General features: G+C 44.4%; 1 protein-coding gene across 1 annotated transcript in view; it reads left to right on the forward strand.

The window, feature by feature from the left end:
• The window catches only part of LOC109888924 (reelin), a 268663-nt gene that overhangs the window by 83732 nt on the left and 160457 nt on the right, over positions 1–24474 (forward strand). Inside the window, exon 3 of the mRNA XM_031823231.1 lies at positions 22509–22647. Within this exon, the coding sequence (XP_031679091.1) occupies positions 22509–22647 (139 nt within the window). The remainder of the gene's footprint in view (positions 1–22508; positions 22648–24474) is intronic.

Genomic DNA, 24474 nt, shown 5'->3' on the forward strand with positions numbered 1-24474 from the left:
ATGAGGATATGGTGATTGACAGAGTCGAAAGCCTTGGCCAGATCAATGAATACGGCTGCACAGTAATGTTTCTTATCGATGGCGGTTAAGATATCGTTTAGGACCTTGAGCGTGGCTGAGGTGCACCCATGACCAGCTCTGAAACCGGATTGCATAGCAGAGAAGGTATGGTGAGATTCGAAATGGTCGGTAATCTGTTTGTTGACTTGGCTTTCGAAGACCTTCGAAAGGCACGGTAGGATAGATATAGGTCTGTAGCAGTTTGGGTCAAGAGTGTCCCCCCCTTTGAAGAGGGGGATGACCGCAGCTGCTTTCCAATCTTTGGGAATCTCAGACGACACGAAAGAGAGGTTGAACAGGCTAGTAATAGGGGTGGCAACAATTTCGGCAGATAATTTTAGGAAGAAAGGGTCCAGATTGTCTAGCCCGGCTGATTTGTAGGGGTCCAGATTTTGCAGCTCTTTCAGAACATCAGCTGAATGGATTTGGGAGAAGGAGAAATGGGGAAGGCTTGGGCGAGTTGCTGTTGGGGGTGCAGTGCTGTTGTCCGGGGTAGGAGTAGCCAGGTGGAAAGCATGGCCAGCCGTAGAAAAATGCTTATTGAAATTCTCAATTATGGTGGATTTATCAGTGGTGACAGTGTTTCCTATCTTCAGTGCAGTGGGCAGCTGGGAGGAGGTGTTCTTATTCTCCATGGACTTTACAGTGTCCCAGAACTTTTTTGAGTTAGTGTTGCAGGAAGCAAATTTCTGCTTGAAAAAGCTAGCCTTGGCTTTTCTAACTGCCTGTGTATAATGATTTCTAGCTTCCCTGAACAGCTGCATATCACGGGGGCTGTTCGATGCTAATGCAGAACGCCATAGGATGTTTTTGTGTTGGTTAAGGGCAGTCAGGTCTGGGGAGAACCAAGGGCTATATCTGTTCCTGGTTCTAAATTTCTTAAATGGGGCATGTTTATTTAAGATGGTTAGGAAGGCATTTTTAAAAAATATCCAGGCATCCTCTACTGACGGGATGAGATCAATATCCTTCCAGGATACCCCGGCCAGGTCGATTAGAAAGGCCTGCTCGCAGAAGTGTTTCAGGGAGCGTTTTACAGTGATGAGTGGAGGTCGTTTGACCGCTGACCCATTACGGATGCAGGCAATGAGGCAGTGATCGCTGAGATCTTGGTTGAAGACAGCAGAGGTGTATTTAGAGGGGAAGTTGGTTAGGATGATATCTATGAGGGTGCCCGTGTTTAAGGTTTTGGGGAGGTACCTGGTAGGTTCATTGATTATTTGTGTGAGATTGAGGGCATCAAGTTTAGATTGTAGGAACCTCCCTGCGCACGGAACCCGCTAGCGGGCTGAAATTCCACAACATAAGGTGATCGCTACATAAATAGTCATATTAAACATGAACTAAAATACAAGTGTCTCACATGTATCGAAAGCCTAGAATCTTGCTAATCCAACTGCGTTGTTGTTTAAAAAAGGATTTACTGCGAAAGAATACGATGCGATTATCTGAGCATAGAGCCCCATTAAAAATAACAATTTTAACCAGCACAGGCATAACATAATCACAAACTGCATTAAAATAAATTGTTTACCTTAGACGATCTTCGTCTGTTTGCAATTCCAATGCTCATTGTTGCACAATGAATGATCTTTTGTTTGATAAAATCCGTTTTTATAGCCTAACACGAAACATTTTGTGAACCGCTTGTGTCGTGAATTCCGTCTCATTCCATTTTTGCCGACACATTTTTGACCCACACAGAACGTGACTTTTCCAGTCATGTCTGGTTTCACTGCAATCAACTAGTTTGTTTGTAACACAATCAAACGTGATGGGCCATTTCGCGGGACGTATTGACTGAAGAAACCGATTTGAAGACAACAAGTCATGACATCATTGTGCACCAATGATTTGCCTGCTGTTTCATTGATTGACTGTATTTTAACCCAATAGATAGGTAGGTAGATAGCCAATGAGCTGAGGTAAATGGCAATAGGTCATGTTTATGTGTTGCAAGACCCATGTAGTAAGAAGCTTCAGCGTAAAGTGAGTATTGAAGTATTGTTATTATTTTTTTGAGTTTACCCCTTTTTCTCCCCAATGTCATGGTATCCAATTGTTGTAGTAGCTACTATCTTGTCTCATCGCTACAACTCCCGTACGGGCTCCGATACACAAGAGACGGAGAGACGTCCTCCGATACACAACCCAACAAAGCCGCACTGCTTCTTTAACACAGTGCGCATCCAACCCGGAAGCCAGTCACACCAATGTGTCGGAGGAAACACCGTGCACCTGGCAACCTTGGTTGGTTGCAACCTTGGCCCGCCACAGGACTCGCTGGTGCGCGATGAGACAAGAACATCCCTACCGACCAATCCCTCCCTAACACGGACGACGCTAGGCCAATTGTGCGTCGCCCCACGGACCTCCCGGTCGTGGCCGGTTACGACAGAGCCTGGGCGCGAACCCAGGGACTCTGATGGCACAGCTGGTGCTGCAGTACAGCGCCCTTAATCACTGCACCACCCGGGAGGCCCCGGAGGAATATTTTTTGAACGGGAGAGGACATCGTTTTGGACTGGTAAGTTCTTATCATGCTAATGCCCTTGTTTGAAATTAATAATATCAAATATTATTTGTGATTTTTTTTTAAATTTAGAAGCAATATATAAACATGTAATGTCATGAAATGTGAGATGTGCGTGTCTGCCGCCCCACCCCAACCCACATGAAATAGCCTATTTGAGGCTGTTGAGGAGAGGGCAGGACCACATCAATGGCCAAAGTGTAATGGAGACAGTAGATACAGCTGGTCTGTTGTAATATAATAAAGACAGTAGATCTAGCTGGTCTGTCATAATATAATAGAGACAGTAGATCTAGCTGAAATGTCATAATATAAAAGAGACAGTCGATCTAGCAGGTATTAATAATATAATTCAACCTAATATATTCAATCTTCAACCTTCAACTCTCTATATATACAGTGCCTTGCGAAAGTATTCGGCCCCCTTGAACTTTGCCACATTTTGCCACATTTCAGGCTTCAAACATAAAGATATAAAACTGTATTTTTTGTGAAGAATCAACAACAAGTGGGACACAATCATGAACGACATTTATTGGATATTTCAAACTTTTTAACAAATCAAAAACTGAAAAATTGGGCGTGCAAAATTATTCAGCCCCCTTAAGTTAATACTTTGTAGCGCCACCTTTTGCTGCGATTACAGCTGTAAGTCGCTTGGGGTATGTCTCTATCAGTTTTGCACATTGAGAGACTGACATTTTTTCCCATTCCTCCTTGCAAAACAGCTCGAGCTCAGTGAGATTGGATGGAGAGCATTTGTGAACAGCAGTTTTCAGTTCTTTACACAGATTCTCGATTGGATTCAGGTCTGGACTTTGACTTGGCCATTCTAACACCTGGATATGTTTATTTTTGAACCATTCCATTGTAGATTTTGCTTTATGTTTTGGATCATTGTCTTGTTGGAAGACAAATCTCCGTCCCAGTCTCAGGGCTTTTGCAGACTCCATCAGGTTTTCTTCCAGAATGGTCCTGTATTTGGCTCCATCCATCTTCCCATCAATTTTAACCATCTTCCCTGTCCCTGCTGAAGAAAAGCAGGCCCAAACCATGATGCTGCCACCACCATGTTTGACAGTGGGGATGGTGTGTTCAGGGTGATGAGCTGTGTTGCTTTTACGCCAAACATAACGTTTTGCATTGTTGCCAAAAAGTTCAATTTTGGTTTCATCTGACCAGAGCACCTTCTTCCACATGTTTGGTGTGTCTCCCAGGTGGCTTGTGGCAAACTTTAAATGACACTTTTTATGGATATCTTTAAGAAATGGCTTTCTTCTTGACACTCTTCCATAAAGGCCAGATTTGTGCAATATACAACTGATTGTTGTCCTATGGACAGAGTCTCCCACCTCAGCTGTAGATCTCTGCAGTTCATCCAGAGTGATCATGGGCCTCTTGGCTGCATCTCTGATCAGTCTTCTCCTTGTATGAGCTGAAAGTTTAGAGGGACGGCCAGGTCTTGGTAGATTTGCAGTGGTCTGATACTCCTTCCATTTCAATATTATCGCTTGCACAGTGCTCTTTGGGATGTTTAAAGCTTGGGAAATCTTTTTGTATCCAAATCCGGCTTTAAACGTCTTCACAACAGTATCTCGGACCTGCCTGGTGTGTTCCTTGTTCTTCATGATGCTCTCTGCGCTTTTAACGGACCTCTGAGACTATCACAGTGCAGGTGCATTTATACGGAGACTTGATTACACACAGGTGGATTGTATTTATCATCATTAGTCATTTAGGTCAACATTGGATCATTCAGAGATCCTCACTGAACTTCTGGAGAGAGTTTGCTGCACTGAAAGTAAAGGGGCTGAATAATTTTGAATTTAAGTATGCTCTCTCTAATTCTCTCATTCTCTCTCGGAGGAGGACCTGAGCCCTAGGACCATGCGTCAGGACTACCTGGCATGATGACTCCTTGCTGTCCCCAGTCCACCTGGCCTTGCCGCTGTTCCAGTTTCAACTGTTCTGCCTTCGGCTATGGAACCCTAAACTGTTGATTTTTACTCTTGAGGTGCTGTCCTGTTGCACCCTCTACAACCACTGTGACTCCACCCGGCACAGCCAGAAGAGGACTGGCCACCCCTCATAGCCTGGTTCCTCTCTAGGTTTCTTCCTAGGTTTTTGCCTTTCTGGGGAGTTTTTCCTAGCCACCGTGCTTCTACACCTGCATTGCTTGCTGTTTGGGGTTTTAGGCTGGGGATATATGAACAGATTTGATTTGATAGAGGACTGAGGGTCTTCCAAATATTGAAAGTGTGTAAATAGTTACCAATGTTATTTTGTAAATGTATATATATATTTTTTTCATATATTTTTTAATCAATAATAATTTTTTCCCCATTTTTATTTTAATTTTAATTTTCTCAATTTCTGGGGGGGTGTGTTAGAATACCATTTAGTTTTTTTGTGTATGGTTATTTGTTTCAAAATGTATACCTTCACCAATTTGGCCACTTGGGTACATTTGGGCTACTTGTGTGGGACACCTGGGTGACTTCATGATAAATGTCATGTCAGTACTGTTGCCCTCTTATATTTTCCACTGAAGTTGTCCCCATCATCCTATCTGAATGTCTGTTTTATCTTGTTCATTTTAAAGAAAAACTTATGTTTTTTTCATTGTTTTATCTAAACCAGATCTAATGTGTGTTATTCTCCTACATTCAATTCACATTTACACAAACTTCAGAGTGTTTTCTTTCAAATGGTACCAAGAATATGCATATCCTTGGTTCTGTGCCTGAGCTACAGGCTGTTAGATTTGGGTATGTCTTCAGGCGGAAATTGCACAAAGTAGGGGGGGGGGGAGCTGCAAGAGGTTTTAATACAGGTAACGAGTGGAGGACAGAAGAGCCTCTTAAAGAACAAGTTACAGGTCTGTGAGAGCTTATTTTCCACCATAATTTGCAAATAAATTCATTAAAAATCCTACAATGTGATTTTGTCATTTTGTCTGTCATAGTTGAAGTGTACCTATGATGAAAATTACAGGCCTCTCTCATCTTTTTAAGTGGGAGAACTTGCACAATTGGTGGCAGATTTTTTGCCCCACTGTATATACCGTAGGGGTGAAGGGGTGAGATGGGCTGCTATGCTGTCACACCTGTACATCCATTACATGCAGAAATGCATTGCATGCAGAAATGCATATGCACACAAACAAATGTAAATATGTCCATACCGAAGTAACATATGCACAGATTGTTCTCCACGCACATACAGTATGCACGCACGCACGCACACAGACACACACACAGACACAGACACACACACACACACACACAGGTTACCCTCTATTCATGTGATAAATCCTCCATCTCAGTTTCCCATAGTTAGTTGGGAACAAACATTTTTTGGGTTTAACATTGGTTGTGAGAACGAAGCCATATGTTTCATGACTGGTAAAAGTTTTCTAAACGTTCTGAGAACAGAAGTTAATATTTCTGCATGGGGGTTCTGAGAACGTTCTACTCTGGTTCCTTGAATGTTTTCCTGGGAGGTTTTATTATGCTTTGAAACTGAAATTCTAGATTATTTCTAGATTTTTGTCCTCTATAACTAACTTAACTTTCACTGAATGTTTCAATAAGACTGCTACCTTATTTTGGGTCAACTTTTTAATTTCCTTACGCATTTATTTTCCTTAATTTAGGATTTGAACCTAAGATCTTCTGTTCTTTATCCATGGAATTTGTCCACTGTGCCAACAGGATGAAGCTAGCAGGCTGTGTATTTTTTTATAAATACAAAGCTATTCATTAAGTATATTCAAACAAACCCCATTTCAAAGGAAACTACACTCATTGAGATCAGGTGTGGCCAATTAGTGGGCGAGGCCAACACACCTGAACACAATTAACAAGATAGAGGATAAGGAAAGTTTTGTTTATGTTGAGAACGGAATGTATGTTTTTAAATAACATTCTTTGATCATTCTCTGAACCTTACTAAAGTATTTCTGTGTTGGAACATCGAGAACATTATTTTAAATACAACCATGAGGAAACCTGTAGGACTCGTTATGCTGAAGTACTGAAATTCCCACAGTGGAATGTTGTTTCTTAACATTTTCTGAACTATTTGAGAACATTCCCAATTTCAAACCTGTTACAGAACTCTCCTAGAACATTACCAAAATGTAAATGAAATGTAACCATGTTTGAACTTTTCTGAAATGTTCTGTTAAAGTAATGAAATATAAAGAAAATATATATTTTATGTCAAGTTCCTTAAATGTACTGACACTGCTCCAAAGTCAAGCAACTATCCTGCACCACTCCCAGGAAGTTGTGGGAAGTTTGTATGCAAAATAACCATAGGACAACCATGCACTCACCAAGCTTTTAGAAACATATGATTCTCAAAACATTATGTGCTAGCTGGGTTACCCTTTTCCACCTCACCACCTGCACTATACCATAGATTGACAAAAGGTACCTAAAGACTCTCAGACCATGAGAAACAAGATTGTGTGTGTGTGTGTGTGTGTGCGTGTGCGTGCGTGTGAGAGTTTGTGAGAAAGAGAGATAGAGTGTGTGCTGCCCTTTCCCCCTGGCACTCTCCAACATGGATATTACCATACAGCTTCCCTCTGGTAATCATCCCCCCTCAGAACTGTCAGAGCTGTTTGATGTTTCATTTATAATTCTGTTGTGAATATCATTCTATAGAACAATGTTGACAGAAGCTACAGAATGAAATTTAGAATTGCTTTGACAGAAGCATTTTTCTAGTCTATGATATTAACATCAAACTCAGAGCATTCAAAAACATGCATTATCAAAATTCTTAGAATTTTGATAATGCATGTTTTTGAATGCTCTGAGTTTGATGTTAATGTCATGATTCAAGTGAACTATTACTTGAATCATGAGCATTTAACAGCTCCAAACTGCAGCTCCAAATGATGCTTCTGGAGATGTTTCTACAACTTGATCGGAATCCACCTGTGGTAAATTCAGTTGATTGGACATGATTTGCAAAGGCACACACACCTGTCTATATAAGGTCCCACAGTTGACAGTACATGTCAGAGCAAAAACCAAGCCATGAGGTCCAAGGAACTGGGGAAGGGTACCAAAACATTTCTGCAGTATTGAAGTTCCCCTAGGACACAGTGGCATTCTTAAATGGAAGAAGTTTGGAATCACCAAACTAGAGCTGGCTGCCCGGCCAAACTGAGAAATTGGGAGAGAAGGGCCTTAGTCAGGGAGGTGACCAAGAACCCGATAGTCACTCTGACAGAGCTCCCGAGTTCCTCTGTGGAGATAGGAGAATATTTCAGAAAGACAACCATCTCTGCAGCACCTCACCAATCAGGCCTTTACAGTTGAGAGGCTAGACGGAAGCCACTCCTCAGTAAAAGGCACAGGACAGCCCGCTTGGAGTTTGACAAAAGGCACCTAAAGACTCTCAGCCCATGAGAAACAAGATTCTCTGGTCTGATGAAACCAAGATTGAACTCTTTGGCCTGAATGCCAAGATTCACATCTGGAGGAAACCTTGCACCATCCCTACGGTGAAGCATGGTGGTGTCAGCATTGTGCTGTGTAGATGTTTTTCAGTGGCAGGGTCTGAAACACTAGTCAGGATCGGGGTAAAGATGAATGGAGCAAAGTACAGAGGGATCCTTGATGAAAATCTGCTCCAGAGCGCTCAGGACCTCAGACTTGGGGGAAGGTTTATACCTTCCATCAAGACAACAACCCATCAGGACAACGACCCTAAGCACCCAGTCAAGACAATGCAGGAGTGGCTTCGGGTCAAGTCTCTGAATGTCCTTCAGTTTCCCAGCCGGAGCCCGTTCAAACATCTTTGGAGAAACCTGGAAATAGCTGTGCAGCGATGCTCCCCATCCAACCTGACAGAGCTTGAGAGGATCTGCAGAGAAGAATGGGAGAAACTCCCAAAATACAGATGTGCCAAACTTGTAGCGTCATAACCAAGAAGACTCAAGGCTGTAATCGCTGTTAAAGGTGCTTCAACAAAGTACTGAGTAAAGGGTCTGAATTTTTATGTAAATGTGATATTTCAGGATTTAAAAAAATACATTTTCAAAAATGTCTTAACCTTTTTTTTCTTTTGCATTATAGGGTATCTTGTGTCGATTGATGAGGGGAAAAACGATGTAATAAATTTTAGAATTTAAGTAATGTAACAAAACAGTAATGTAACAAAATGTGGAAAAAGTCAAGGGGTCTGAATACTTTCCGAGTGCACTGGCCCAAACACATACTGCAGACACGCACACACACACCACGTTGTCACAGGCCTGGGAGAACAAATGATGTGCATGATGAACTCTGACTGGTGCTTGCTTTCAAAATGAGGCCCTCTTCTCTTCCACACATTTAATTTAAAAAACACATTGTCTGCAGAGATTAATATTAATTTCAGTAAGGAATAAGAAGGCTCCCTACAGACAAAATCAAATAACCTTGTGGATATATCATAATATAAGGTTCTTTCATAATATTTTAATTAAACGCTCTAAGCTAAACACTCTGCATACATGCATTTTATCATGATCTGTTTGTGTGTGAGTCTGTGTCTGTCTGTGTGTGTGTGTGCATGTGCATATTCTTTTATGTGTTTGCCTGCGTGTTTCTGTGTGTGTGTGTGTGTGTGTGTGTGTGTGTGTGTGTGTGTGTGTGTGTGTGTGTGTGTGTGTGTGTGTGTGTGTGTGTGTGTGTGTGTGTGCTCATGCTTACATGTTTGCGTGTGTCTGTGCATATGTGTGTAAAGTGACAGTTTCAGTGAAGTGACAAGGTGAAGTAAGGCAAGTTAAGAGAAGAGAAACCCACAGTAGCCCCATTAACCCCACAGAGCCCTACATAACCCTGAGCCCCATGACTCCTAATGCTGTGACCCAGGGTTTCAGTACCTGAACATTATGGCCAAAAGTGTCACATCATGAATACACACAGTGTCTGCCAAATGCCAATCAAGGTCAAGTAGAAGTAGTATGAGAGGTATTATCACAAAAACAACACAGTTGAAAAAATATATCTCTTCAGAGATGGGAGGGGTTGAGGATAGCTGAAGGATGTGACTAAAAACAAACAAAATATAACTATTGTAAAATATAGTGTGTCCCTAAAATGTATATAGTATGTGTAAGCTGGAAGTAGAAGCCTAAGTGTTGTCATCCATTAGTTTACTCCAATTAGGGGAGGGGTGGTAGGGTTAAGGGAAAATAATGAAGTAAAATATACACATTACCAGTCAAAGGTTTGGACATACCTACTCATTCAGGGGTTTTTCTTTATTTTACTATTTTCTACATTGTAGAATAACAGTGAAGACATCAAAACTATGAAATAACACATACGGAATGATGTGATAACCAAAAAAGTGTTAAACAAATCAAATTAGATTTTAGATTCTTCAAAGTTTGCCTTGATGCCAGATTTGCACTTGGCGTTCTCTCAACCAGCTTCACCTGGCATGGTTTTCTAACAGTCTTGAAGGAGTTCCCACATATGCTGTGAATTTGTTGGCTGCTTTTCGGCCTTGTTAGCTTTTTGATATTGACCAGATAACCCATGTTAATGGACAATGTATCAATCCTGAATGATGCAGTCTAAATTAATGTGATCTGTGATCTTCAGTCATAATGGTGCTCTGTTGATCCTTTAGCCTGTAATCCAAACTGAATGCTCAGTTTCTCCATTGCTTCCTCTGTTGTAACGGAGCATATCAGTGTGGATTCCATGCTTTTGCCGCCTATCCTCACTTTCCTCTGCTAATGCCCATTGTCAGTCTGGGACACACTGGTACTTCACTGGGAAACGCGCTGCCAGGCTGTGCCACTGATGTCCCATCTGCTCCAATGGGGAGAATTAGCTTCTCTCTCACCCCCCCCCTCTCCCTCTCTCTCTCTCTCTCTCTCTCTAACCCTCTCTCTCTCTCTCTCTCTCTCTAACCCTCTCTCTCTCTCTCTCTCTCTAACCCTCTCTCTCTCTCTCTCTCTCTCTCTAACCCTCTCTCTCTCTCTAACCATCTCATATTTCTCTCGATGAGCTGTGAAACACTCACAAGAGCCTCATGAGTAAGGGATGAGTGAGAGGTTGGTGAAAGTTTAAAAAAAATGCAGCTCTACAGACTGTGACTTTGGACATTAAGAACAAGATAAGTGGAAAGTCATTATGCCAATATGAATCAACAATGTCCCATTGCCTCAATTTAGCCTCCTACGTTATTTAATCAAACCCTCAAGATTTCTGGTGTCAATCAACCAACAACCAGCAAACACCCATTTTCATCCCCATGTCTCTGGTTAGGCTGTCTGTGTGTGTATCTCCATGTGTCCCTGTGTGTATTCATAATTGTGCAGCAAGCCATGTCTCAGTCTTACCATGGGAGTGAGCAGGTCATTGTTCTATGTCATTAATCATAGCAGACAGCTCATAACAGCCCAATCTTTTTTTTATTTGACCTTTATTTAACCAGGCAAGTCAGTTAAGAACACATTCTTATTTTCAATGACGGCCTAGGAACAGTGGGTTAACTGCCTGTTCAGGGGCAGAACGACAGATTTGTACCTTGTCAGCTCGGGGGTTTGAACTTGCAACCTTCCAGTTACTAATCCAACGCTCTAACCACTAGGCTACCCTGCCGCCCCAATCTGCATGTAAGGAGGAGAGGAGGGGGGTGAGAAGGAGAATGAATAAGAAGGAATAACATCCCCTTAGGTACTCTTCTGGCCGCTACTTGAATTAGGGAATCTAATCTAACATGCAACATTAAATTATGCATGTTAAGTAGCAGTGGCATTTGAACCCTCGACATCAACAACTAGACATTGTTATCCAATCAGACTGTTAGTTATGGCCCTGAGTGCTGTTGAATCTGTTGATTCTGTCCCAGTTAGACAGGCAAAATTAGCAAAGTTAACAAATTACACAAAGCTGTACTCTATACCAGTGTTTCTCAACTCCACCACTAGCAGATATTTGTGTTGTAGCCACTGACAAACTCACCGGATTCAACTCATTGAGGGCTTGATGATTAGTTGACAAGTTGAATCAGGTGTGCTTGTCCAGGGCTACAACAAAAATGTGCGCAGTTGGGGGTACTCGAGAACTGGAGTTGGGAAAAGCTGGTCCATATGAACATTACTACAACCACATAGTATACAAGCTGAGGAGTGGAACAATACATCACAGTATATCCCACTAATACGTATCTTTGGTCCATACTTGTTGGAGCATTGACTATTGAGAGAAAAACATAAATCTGGGGTCTGTCAATCTGTGCGTGTAGGAAAACTAAGAAACCAATTTGTGTCTTACGTAGAACCGCACAGGACAAAAAAAAAGGAAAATGAATTTAAGCAAGATAAAAACCAAAGAGAGAATGAATGATTGTATTTAAAAAAATGGTGAGCGATGGGGGAAACCAGGTAGAGCTAGAGAGATGGGGGAACCCATGGAGAGCTAGAGAGATGAGGGACACCGGGGAGAGCTAGAGAGATGGGGGACACCGGGGAGAGCTAGAGAGATGAGTGACACCAGGGAGAGCTAGAGAGATGGGTGACACCAGGTAGAGCAAGAGAGATAGGGCACACCAGGGAGAGCTAGAGAGATGGGGGACACCGGGGAGAGGTAGAGAGCTGAGTGACACAGGGGAGAGCTAGAGAGATGGGGGACACCGGGGAGAGATAGAGAGATGAGTGACACCGGGGAGAGCTAGAGAGATGAGTGACATCAGGGAGAGCTAGAGAGATGGGGAAAACCGGGGAGAGCTAGAGAGATGGGGGACACCAGGGAGAGCTAGAGAGATGGGGAACCCCATGGAGAGCTAGAGAGATGGGGGACACCAGGGAGAGCTAGAGAGATTAGGGACAGCAGGGAGAGCTTGAGAGATGGGGGACACCAGGGAGAGCTAGAGAGATGGGTGACACCTGTGAGAGCTAGAGAGATGGGGGACACCGGGGAGAGATGGGGACACCAGGGAGCTCTAGAGAGATGAGTGACACCGGGGAGTGCTCGAGAGATGAGTGACAGCGGGGAGAGGTAGAGAGCTGAGTGACACCGGGGAGAGCTATAGAGATGGGGGACACCGGGGAGAGCTAGAGAGAGGAGTGACACCGGGGAGAGCTGGAGAGATGAGTGACACTGGGGAGAGCTAGAGAGATGAGTGACACCAGGGAGAGCTAGAGAGATGGGTGAAACCAGGGAGAGCTAGAGAGATGAGTGACACCGGGGAGAGCTAGTCAGATGGGGGACACCAGGGAGAGCTAGAGAGATGAGTGACACCAGGGAGAGCTAGAGAGATGGGTGACACCAGGTAGAGCTAGAGAGATATGGCACACCAGGGAGAGCTAGTGAGATGGGGGACATCAGGGAGAGCTAGAGAGATGAGGGACACCAGGGAGAGCTAGAGAGATGGGGACACCAGGGAGAGGTAGAGAGATGGGGAACACCAGGGAGAGTTAGAAAGATGGAGGACACCAGAGACAGAAAGAAGAAGTGAGAGGAAGGGAGGGACAGAGAGAGAGGAGAAGAATGGAGTGTAGTGGTTAGGGAAGGGTGAAGATGAAAAGGCAGAGTGATGTACTCCAGGACACAGCTGTACTGGGACTTGCTCACACACACTCGCTCACACACACAGACCCTTGACATCACTCTCCCTATTTCTAATTACACTCAGGCGTAAAATGCAAATACAATAAATATTCCTTTCATGTCCAGGAGAAGAAAAAACTGCACTATTATTCAATGGGAATACAAATCCCAAATGCTTCAGTTAAGCACCAAGCTGAAAACAAAGAACCCTGCGATGTGATGACTGAGTGCGTCTGTTGGTCTGGGGAGAGGGGGAACGAGACAGAGACAGAATGAGAGAGATAGTCATTTGGTCTTTGTGAAATCCTAATAAAATACTACAAAGCCATAGTGTACTTACATGTTGGGGTTATACAGTACAAACTATTAACTATAACTCATCGTTCAGTAATTTGCTTTGATTCAAATATCAAACATTTTCAACAGATGTGATATTCTAAACATATTTTTTTATTTCACCTTTATTTAACCAGGTTGGCCAGTTAAGAACAAGTTCTCATTTACAACTGCGACCTGGCCAAGATAAAACAAAGCAGTAGGATACAAACAACAACACAGAGTTACACATGGAATAAACAAATGTACAGTCAATAACACAAAAGAAAACATATATATACAGTGTGTGCAAATTAGTTGAGATTAGGGAGGTAAGGCAATAAATAAGCCGTAGTGGCGAAGTAGTTACAAATTAGCAATTAAACACTGGAGTGATAGATGTGGTGAAGATGAATGTGCAAGTAAAGATACTGGGGTGCAAAGGAGCAGCAAAGAAAATTACAATATGGGGATGAGGTAGATGGATGGGCTACTTACAGATGGGCTATGTACAGATGATCTGTGAGCTCTGACAGCTGGTGCTTAAAGTTAGTGAGGGAGATATGAGTCTCCAACTTCAGTGATTTTTGCAATTCGTTCCAGTCATTGGCAGCAGAAAACTGGAAGGAAAGGTGACCAAAAGAGGAATAGGCTTTGGGGGCAACCAGTGAAATGTACCTGCTGTAGCGCGTGCTACTGCTGGGTGCTGCTTTGGTGACCAGTGAGCTGAGAAAAGGTGGGCTTTTTCTAGCAAAGTCTAAAAGATGACCTGGAGCCAGTGGGTTTGGCGACAAATATGACGCGTGAGCCAGCCAACGAGAGCATACAGGTCGCAGTGGTGGGTAGTATATAGGGCATTGGTGAATAAAAGGATGGCACTGTGATAGACTGCATCCATTTTGCTGAGTAGAGTGTTGGAGGCTATTTTGTAAATTACATCGCCGAGGTCAAGGATCAGTAGGATAATCAGTTTTACAAGGGTATGTTTGGCAGCATGATTGAAGGATGCTTAGTTGCGAAATAGGATGCCAGTTCTAGATTTAATTTTGGATTGGAGATGCTTGAGTCTTGAGTCTGGAAGGACTCTGGAAGGAGAGTTTACAGTCTAACCATACACCTAGGTATTTGTAATTGTCCACATATTCTAAGTCAGAACCGTCCAGAGTAATGACGTGTGAATTGCAGGCAGGTGTGGTTAGCGATCGGTTGAAGAGCATGCATTTAGTTTTACTTGCATTGAAGAGCAGTTGGAAGCCACAGAAGGAGAGTTGTATGGCATTGAAGCCCGTCTGGAGGTTTGTTAACAGGGTGGCCAAAGAAGGGCCAGAAGTATACCGAATGGTGTCGTCTGAGTAGAGGTGGACCAGATAATCACCAGCAGCAAGAGTGACATCATTGATGTATACAGAGAAAAGAGTCGGCCTGAGAATTGAACCCTGTGGCACCCCCATAGAGACTGCCAGAGTTCCGGACAACAGGCCCTCCGATTTGACACACTGAAATCTATCTGAGGAGTAGTTGGTGAACCAGGCGAGGCAGTCATTTGAGACACCAAGGTTGTGGAGTCTGCCGATAAGAATGCGGTGATTGACAAAAGCCTTGGCCAGATTGATGAAGACGGCTGCACAGTATTGTCTTTTATTGATGGCTGTTATGATATCGTTTAGGACCTTGAACGTGGCTGAGGTGCACCCAAGACCATCTCAGATGAGATGGATCTCAGATGATACGAAAGATAGGTTGAACAGGCTAGTAATAGGGGTTGCAACAACTGCGACGGATAATTTTAGGAAGAGACATTCCAAATTGTCTAGTCCAGCTGATTTGTAGGGGTCCAGATTTTGCAATACTTTCAGAACATCAGCTATCTGGATTTGGCTGAAGGAGAAAAATGGGGGAGGTTTGAGCAAGTTGCTGTGGGGGATGCAGGGCTGTTGAACGGGGTAGGGGTAGCGAGGTGGAAAGCATGGCCAGCCGTAGAAAAATGCTTATTGAAATTCTCAATTATTGTGGATTTATCGGTGGTGACAGTGTTTCCTAGCCTCAGTGCAGTGGACAGCTGAGAGAAGGTGCTCTTATTCTCTATGGACTTTACAGTGTCCCAGAACTTTTTGGAGTTTGTGCTACACTGCCTGTCTATATTGGTTCCTAACTTGCCTGAAAAGTTGCATATCGCGGGGGCTATTCGATGCTAATGCAGTATGCCACAGGATGTTTTTGTGCTGGGCAAGGGCAGTCAGGTCTGTAGTGAACCATGGGCTATATCTGTTCCTGGTTCTACCTTTTTGAATGGGGCATGCTTATTTAAGATGGTGAGGAAAGCACTTTTAAAGAATTCCAGGCATCCTCTACTGACGGAATGAGGTCAATATCCTTCCAGGATACCTCGACCAGGTCAATTAGAAAGGCCTGCCCGCTGAAGTGTTTTAGGGAATGTTTGACAGTGATGAGTCGTGGTCGTTTGACCTCAGGCCCATTACGGACGCAGGCAATGAGGCAGTGATCGCTGAGATCCTGGTTGAAATCAGCAGAGGTGTATTTAGAGGGCAGGTTGGTCACAATGATATCTGTGAGGGTGCCCGTGTTTACGGATTTGGGGTTGTACCTGGTAGGTTCATTGATAATTTGTGTGAAATTGAGGGCATCTCGCTTAGATTGTAGGACGGCCGGGGTGTTATGCATGTCCCGTGTAGGTCACCTAACAGTGCGAGCTCTGAAGATAGATGGGGGCCATCAATTCACATATGGTGTCCAGGGTACAGCTGGGGGCAGAAAGTGGTCTATAAAAAGCGGCAACGGCGAGAGACTTGTTTCTGGACAGGTGTATTTTTAGAAGTAGAAGCTCGAATTGTTTGGGCACAGACCTGGATAGTATGACAGAACTATGCAGGTTATCTCTGCAGTAGATTGCAACTCCACCCCCTTTGGCAGTTCTATCTTGTTGGAAAATGTTATAGTTAGGGATGGAAATTTCAGTATTTTTGGTGGCCTTCCCAAGCCAGGATTCAGACATGGCTAAGACATCTGGATTGGCAGAGTGTGCTAAAGCAGTGAGTAAAACAAACTTAGGGAGGAGGCTCCTAATGTTAACATGCATGAAACCAAGGCTTTTACGGTTACAGAAGTCAACAAATGAGAGCGCCTGTGGAATGGGAGTGGAGCTAGGCGATGCAGGGCCTGGATTAACCTCTACATCACCAGGAGAACATAGGATAAGGGTACGGCTAAAGACTATAAGAACTGGTCGTCTAGTGAATTCGGAACAGAGACTAAACGGAGCAGGTTTCGGGGCGTGGAAGAAGAGATTCAAGGCATAATGTACAGACAAGGGTATGGTAGGATGTGAATACAGTAAACCTGAATACAGTAAACCTAGGCATTGAGTGACGATGAGAGGGTTTTGTCTCTAGAGACATAATTTAGACCAGGTGAGGTCACCCCATGTGTGGTAGGCGAAACAAAAGGGCTAGCTAAGGCATATTGAGCAGGACTGGAGGCTCTACAGTGAAATAAGACAACAATCACTAACCAAAACAGCAATGGACAAGACATATTGACATTGGGGAGAGGCATGCGTAGCCGAGTGATCATAGGAACCAGTGGGTAGCTTGGCGATTTGGAGACACGGCGATTCAGACAGCTAGCGGGCCGGGGCTAGCAGGCTAGCAGAAGGGCCTTAGGGGGATGTTCCGATGGAAGAAGTCTGTTGTAGTCCCCTGGGACGGTTACGTCGGCAGACCAGTCATGTTGGATCGGCAGGGCTCCGTGTAGGCAGTCAAAGGGTCCAGGCCAATTGGCAAAATATGTATTGTAGCCCAAGGAGTGGCTGATGGACCTCTTCAGCTAGCCAGGAGTTGGGCCTAGCACGAGGCTAGTTCCAGGCTCACTGGTGCTTGCTTCGGGAGAGACGTTAGCCAAGGGGTAGCCACTCAGATAGCAGCTAGCTAGCTGCGATGATCCAGGTGAAAAGGTTCAGAGCATGCGGTAGGAAACCGGAGATGTGGCGATAAAGCAGTCCGGTATGCTCTGGGTTGAATCGCGCTGTGCAGACTGGCAGGAGTTGACCGTGCTAAGGTTAGCTGATGACCACTAGCAGTGGCTAATTGACCACTAGCCAGTAGCTAGTTAGCTGGCTAGCTCCTGTTGGGGGTTCCGGTTCTAAAGTATAGAAAGTAGCATTTTGAGTTAACATTACTACACACATCATAAACGTAATGTTAGCTAGCGAGCCAGCCATCTAATGTCAGCTAGCTAGTTAACAGTAAGCTTTAACTTGCAATGAGAACAATGTTCTGACAAAATTAGAAACATATAATTCCAGTACTTCAGCATAATGTTTCCAACATGGTTCTATTTAAATCATGTTTTCAAAACATTCAGATAGCATTATGAAACAACGTTCTTCTGTGGGAATTTCAGTATTTTCAGTTTTACCGGTCTGGAAACGTATGGCTTCATCCCAGAACCAATGGCAAACCAAAAACGTACTTTCCCATAACTTCCAAGAAACCAAATGTGTTAGCTGGGTTCCCCTGTTTCCCTCGCCTTTCCTCACTCCGGTGTTCACTAGATTGTGTTACCGTGGCGATGGGAGCTAAGCCTGTATTATGCACCTCTGTGGGGAGCCTCAAATTGCCTGCGAAGTATTGGAGACACATACACCCATGCACACACACAGCACTTGCGTAGCCCTGGCGCAGAATTGGACACTTTGCGCTAAAGCTAACTGGGCCGTATTGCTTTGACTGGGCCTTAATTGCATGTCATGGGACAGCGGGGGAATGTTTCTGAGAGTGACGTGTGTATGAGTATAGGAATGTGAAAGCATTTTTAACTGAAAGAGCCTACCCCAGCCTTATGCCTGTGTAGGTGTTAGTGTGTATGCACATGTATGTGAGAGGGGAATTGTATTGTGTACGACATACAATTTTCAAAAAATGTGTGTGTGTGTGTCAAAGAGATTACCTGTGTGTGTGTGTGTGTGTGTGTGTGTGTGTGTGTGTGTGTGTGTGTGTGTGTGTGTGTGTGTGTGTGTGTGTGTGTGTGTGTGTGTGTGTGTGTGGTGAAAGGAGGGTGTAATTTATGAAGTGTCAGTATACAGGGCTACTACCAAGTGCCAGGCTGTTAGGAGATGTTCAGTGTGTAATAACGGACTGAGATGTAATCACACATATTTCCCTCTCAATTGATAAGACCATTTTGTCCTCTAAAGTCTTGTGAATAAATATACTGTTGTATTTGCTGAGTTGAGTACAGAAGTTCATTCACAGTGATCTGTGGAGATTCTCACTACAATAATGTATACCGTTACACACTGACTATATTGTATTTGTTAACTATCTTCATTTTCAACTTATCTAGTAGTCTAGTAAATACACCTTGAATTAATTATTTATGGCATTGAGTTCAATTGCAAGCGATTGGGTTCTTGAAGTTTAAAAAAAATGACAGAAAGAATGTTCAGAATGTTACGGCTTTCTTCCGTCGAAGGAGAGTTGAACCAAAATGCAGCGTGGTTAGTTCGATACATGTTTAATGAAAACGAATACGAACAATACAAAAACAACAAACGGAAAATGTGAAAACCTATACAGCCTGTCTGGTGACAACTAACACAGAGACAGGAACAATCACCCACAAAACACACAGTGAAACCCAGGCTACCTAAATATGGTTCCCAATCAGAGACAACGAGAATCACCTGACTCTGATTGAGAACTGCCTCAGGCAGCCATAGACTATGCTAGAGACCCCTACTCAGCCACAATCCCAATACCTACTAAAACCCCAATACCACAACACAACACAAAATAACCCCATGTCACACCCTGGCCTGACCAAATAAATATATAAACACAAAATACTAAGACCAGGGCGTGACACAGAAAGAGAATATAGTAAATTGAATGTTGATTAAGACTGTTGTTGATAGGATTAATGGTATAACTGATGATAACTAATGATAACTACTGATGGATTTAATTCAAGAATCTCTCTATATAATCCAACCCTTAATGGTGCCACCCTTAGATGAATTGGGATATGATAGAGACTTTTATTTTTTTTGCAGGTGGATCAAATTAATTCAATAAATTAGATCAATTAATTATTCCAGTAATTAATCAGTACATGATCTTGAATATCCATAGCCAAAGTCACAACACTGCTGAATGGCTTATTGCCTCAAGCTTTTGTCTGTGTTAGGCTATTGTGTTCAGTTGCCCTGTGTCATAACTTCTACCGAAGTCGGTCCCTCTCCTTGTTCGGGCGGCGTTCGGCGATCAACGTCACCGGTCTTTTAGCCATCGCCGATCCACTTTTCATTTTCCATTTGTTTTGTCTTTGTTTTCTACACACCTGGTTTCTATTGGTTCCCCAATTACATGTCCATTATATAACCCTCTGTTTCCCACATGTTAGTGTGCATGTTTATTGACTGTTCATGGCGGTACTTGTCAGCTGGATATGTTTGCCGGGTTATGTATTTACTCCTGTTATTTTCGAGTAACCGGTAGTTCTCAGCAGTTTGAGTATTGTCTGTACACTGGTGCTGTCATGGAATTAAAAACCTTGTACGCTCAGTTCTGCTCTTCTGCGCCTGATTCACTGCACCAGGTTAACCATCGCCTGACACCCTGGCTGTCACGCCCTGACCTGAGATATCTCTGTTTTCTTTATATTTTGGTTAGGTCAGGGTATGATTAGGGTGGGTACGCTAGTTTTTGCATTGTCTAGGGGTTTTGTATTGTCTAGGGTTTTTGTATGTCTAGGGTTTTGTAGGTCAAGGTGATTTGTATATTTGTAGTGGCCTGATATGGCTCCCAATCAGAGGCAGCTGTTTATCGTTGTCTCTGATTGGGGATCCTATTTAGGTAGCAATTGCCCTTTGATGTTTGTGGGATCTTGTTCTATGTTTAGAAGATCCCACCAAAAAGGGACCAAGCAGCGTGTTCAGGGGGAATGGACCTGGGAGGAGATCCTGGATGGAGCAGGACTGAAGGAGGAAATAGAGGCAGTGAAAGCGGAACGGCGACGTTACGAGGAGTTATACCAACGAGGTAGGCCACAGAAACCGCAAGAACATTTTGGATGGGGCAAATGGAACAGTCGGCGGAGCCGAGGAGCGAACCAGAGCCCGTCAGGGAGTCGGATGAGGAGAGAGGTGAGGAGGTGAGGAGAGAGGTGCTAGCATTGAGAGCGCTGCAAAGCGGGTGTGCTGAGGTGTGTGTCATCAGCCCGGTACCGGTCCCATGCATCAGGTCTCCAATGCGCCTCCACAGTCCAGTACGTCCTGTGCCTCCTCTTCGCACTCGCCCTGAGGTGCGTGTCATCAGCCCGGTGCCACCTGTACCGGTCCCACGCATCAGGTCTCCAGTACACCTCCACAGTCCAGTATGTCCTGTGCCTCCTCCCCGCACTCGCCCTGAGGTGCGTGTCATCAACCCGGTGCTAACAGTACCAGTCCAACGCATCAGGCCTCCAGTGCGCCTCCACAGTCCAGAGCTTCCGACGACAGTTCCCAGTCCATTGCTTCCGGTGACAGTTCCCAGTCCAGAGCCTCCAGCGACGGTCCCCAGTCCGGAGCCTCCAGCGGCGATCCCCAGTCCGGAGCCTCCAGCTACGGTCCCCAGTCTGGGGTCTCCAGCGAAGATCCCCAGTCCGGGGCCTCCAGCGATGGTCCCCAGTCCGAGATCTCCAGCGACGGTCCCCAGTCCTCCGGCGATGATCCACAGTCCAGAGCCTCCGGCGATGATCCACGGTCCGGTTCTACAAAGGTGGAGGGATCAGCGTAAAGAGGGGGAGAGGCGTCCAGAACCAGAACCAGAACCAGAGCCGCCACCGAGGGTAGATGCCCACCCAGACCCTCCCCTATAGGTTCAGGTTTGCGGCTGGGAGTCCGCACCTTTGGGGGGGTACTGTCACGCCCTGACCTGAGATATCTCTGTTTTCATTATATTTTGGTTAGGTCAGGGTGTGACTAGGGTGGGTACGCTAGTTTTTGTATTATCTAGGGGGGTTGCATTGTCTAGGGTTTTTGTATTTCTAGGATTTTGTAGGTCTAGGTGATTTGCATGTTTTTATGGTGGCCTGAAATGTTTCCCAATCAGAGGTAGCTGTTTATCGTTGTCTCTGATTGGGGATCATATTTAGGTAGCCATTTCCCTTTGGTGTTTGTGGGATCTTGTTCTATGTTTAGTTGCCTGTCTACACTATTCATATTAGCTTCACGGTTCGTTTTGTTGTTTTGTTAGTTTGTTCAGTGTTCATTCTTTTAATAAATTAGAATGTACGCATACGACACTGTGCCTTGGTCTCATTCGTATAACGGACGTGACACTGGCTGTGTTCCATTCTGATCACTCCCTGTGGTCTCCAACGAAAGAAAGATTGTGTGACATGATGTCTCATGACAAGGCAGTCATCAATCAGAGCACCATTACACCGTGTCAAGGAGGGATGGAGGACTGAGAGTTAGCAGATTGTCACGGCATCAGAAGGTTAGAAGGGATGGAGGAAGGAGGGAAGGAGGGAGGGATGGAGGAAGAAAAAGGTGTGGGAGGGAAGATAGGAGTGAGAGAGGATGGGAACGAATGAAGGAAGGATGGAGGAGGATGTCAGAGCAGCGGTGCAGAGATGACCCAAACATCAGGTGGCGCCACCTGGCTCCTCTCCTCTGAGCGTCTTTAGTCTCTTCTGTGTGCCCCCAGCCTGATGAAAACGTTGCATTTAGTAATTTGTTGGAGCATTGTATCTTATTTCTTTCATTACTTTTCTGTTCTGTACACATACAAGTTACTGGATGTGTGCACAACATTTCCTAACAAGCCCCATTCCACTTCAAACATATTTTCACTGAAGGCTTACGTCTGTCACTAACACTCTATGCCTCTCTCTCTCTCTCTCTCTCTCTCTCGCTCTCTCTCTCTCTCTCTCTCTCTATCTCTCTCTCTCTCTCTCTCTCACCTCCTCGCTTTCTTTTCCAATGTCTCTCTAATCGCTCGCTCTTTCTCTCTCTGCTCTTCTCTCAGGTGTGATGCCGGAGCAGCGTCAGTTTAGGACTCAGTTTGTGTGTAGTGTCGTGGCGTCTCACGTCAGCCACCAGCCCTCCACCAGTCTCAGCTTCGTCTGGATTGCTCCTCCACCCAGCACTGGCTGTGTCAACTTCCTGTAAGTACTGTACCACAGTTGATAAGCCTTTTACACATATTTTTACCATAGAACAGCTTTATATAGGGCTGATAAAGACTTCAAGTAGTCTTGCCAAACAGACAGAATATTATTTTGTTGGTCAGGAAATAACTTTTAAATTGAGTTTGTGGAGTTTTAAAACAGTATAGAAACAAAAGGGTACATATCCTTAATATGAGAATCCATGAATGGAATCTATTAACTAATGTGTTCCTAAAGTGACCCGCTAACTACAGTGATCTGCTAGCCTCAGTAGCGGGATGGCCCATCTCTCTCCAGCCATATCCTCTCAGACAGGAAGAGAGGATTATCTTGATCCGACTGCATCATGTTGACAGGAAACAGGGAGGGGACAGAAAAGTGTGTGTCAGGATGTGCGAGTGTGTGTTTGACAGCAGGTAGTGTTTGTGTGTGTCCTTCCCTGGGCCTACTTGGCCTCACAATGGGACTGGTGCAGTGTGTGTTTGTTACCGTCTGCATCCTGCAGGGGGAGATGGAAAGGTCTCCATCCTTTGATTCAGCAGTCTTGCTGTGTGTGTTTGGCCTAGTTTCCTCATAGATTGTTCCACTATCCCCCTTCCTACTGGGACACACCTGCCATATAACAGCTCTGGAATTGTGTCCCAATGTCATACTGTTTTCTATGTAGTGCACTGCTTTTGACCAGGGCTCTGGTTAAAAGCAGTGCCTTATATACAGTAGGGATAGGGTGCCATTTGGGACACACATGGACTCTCTGTCAGACAGGAATGTATTTGCCGTTCTCTCTTGTAGCAATAGAGCCATGACAGCAGGGTGATCATATTTCTACTGGGACTCTTTTACTTTTGTCTCTATTACCTCATTATGGTGGGCAGTCTGAGGTACACTGCTGGTCAGGGACAGGGAGGAGTTGTGATATAGCTGTCTAACTGTGTGCTCTGGACTCTGAGGGAAGTTAGAGGACTGGGCCATGATAGATGCTATCTGGAGTTAAAGAGCCAGTCCTGATGTATTACTACCTACTTCAGTACCTCCAGTACCTACCTACTTCTACCTACCACCTGAGACCTGTGGACTAGCTGACATTTACTTATGCTTGATCGCACTCACCTCCTCTCTCTTTCTTTTCTTTCTCTCTTTCTCTTTCACAATGTTTCTATGTCTCTCTCTTTCTCTCTCTTTCTTTCTCACTTTTTCTCTCGTGACTGTAAAACTCTTTCCATCTCTTTCTGTCTTCCTCAAGTTTTCCATCTGTTTCTGCAATGCTCTGGGAGAATTTGCCCTATTCTTGCCTGATTTTGAAAAGGTAAAAGGTCATCGAGTAGCGGAGGCCAGGAGAGGAAATGTGGAAACAAATGAGCGTGTATGAAGACTCTCTTTCTCCATTTGTGCGCCATCAGGCAATTTAATTTTACAGGGTTAAAAATAAATGTGTAATGTTATGAAAACAAATGTAGGTACGTGGTCGTGTAAGACATTTTATAGAGAAAAGGATAAGTAGCGTACCATTTTTAAATATCAACATCTAATTCAAAAGGGGTGTTGTAGATTTAAAATCCCTTAAGAGCACCGTGTCAGTGCTAGAGATGACAGGCGGGCTTGCAGGAGGCCCTCAGTGTATCACAATAGGGGCCCGGGCCCCAGCAGGATGACCTTATCAAAGTCAGACAGTCATACTCCAGCAGTCTCCGGACTGCTACACACACACTTAGCCACTTATCCCTCTGTCTGACCACTCAGCTCTCTCAGCACCAGACCCGGTTCCAGATTACAGCTCCTGTCGAAACCAGCACCCTGTGTCTCTGGCACGGGACAGCCAAGGTC

This window comes from Oncorhynchus kisutch, linkage group LG4, assembly GCF_002021735.2.
Source record: "Oncorhynchus kisutch isolate 150728-3 linkage group LG4, Okis_V2, whole genome shotgun sequence".
NCBI classification, from domain to species: domain Eukaryota; kingdom Metazoa; phylum Chordata; class Actinopteri; order Salmoniformes; family Salmonidae; genus Oncorhynchus; species Oncorhynchus kisutch.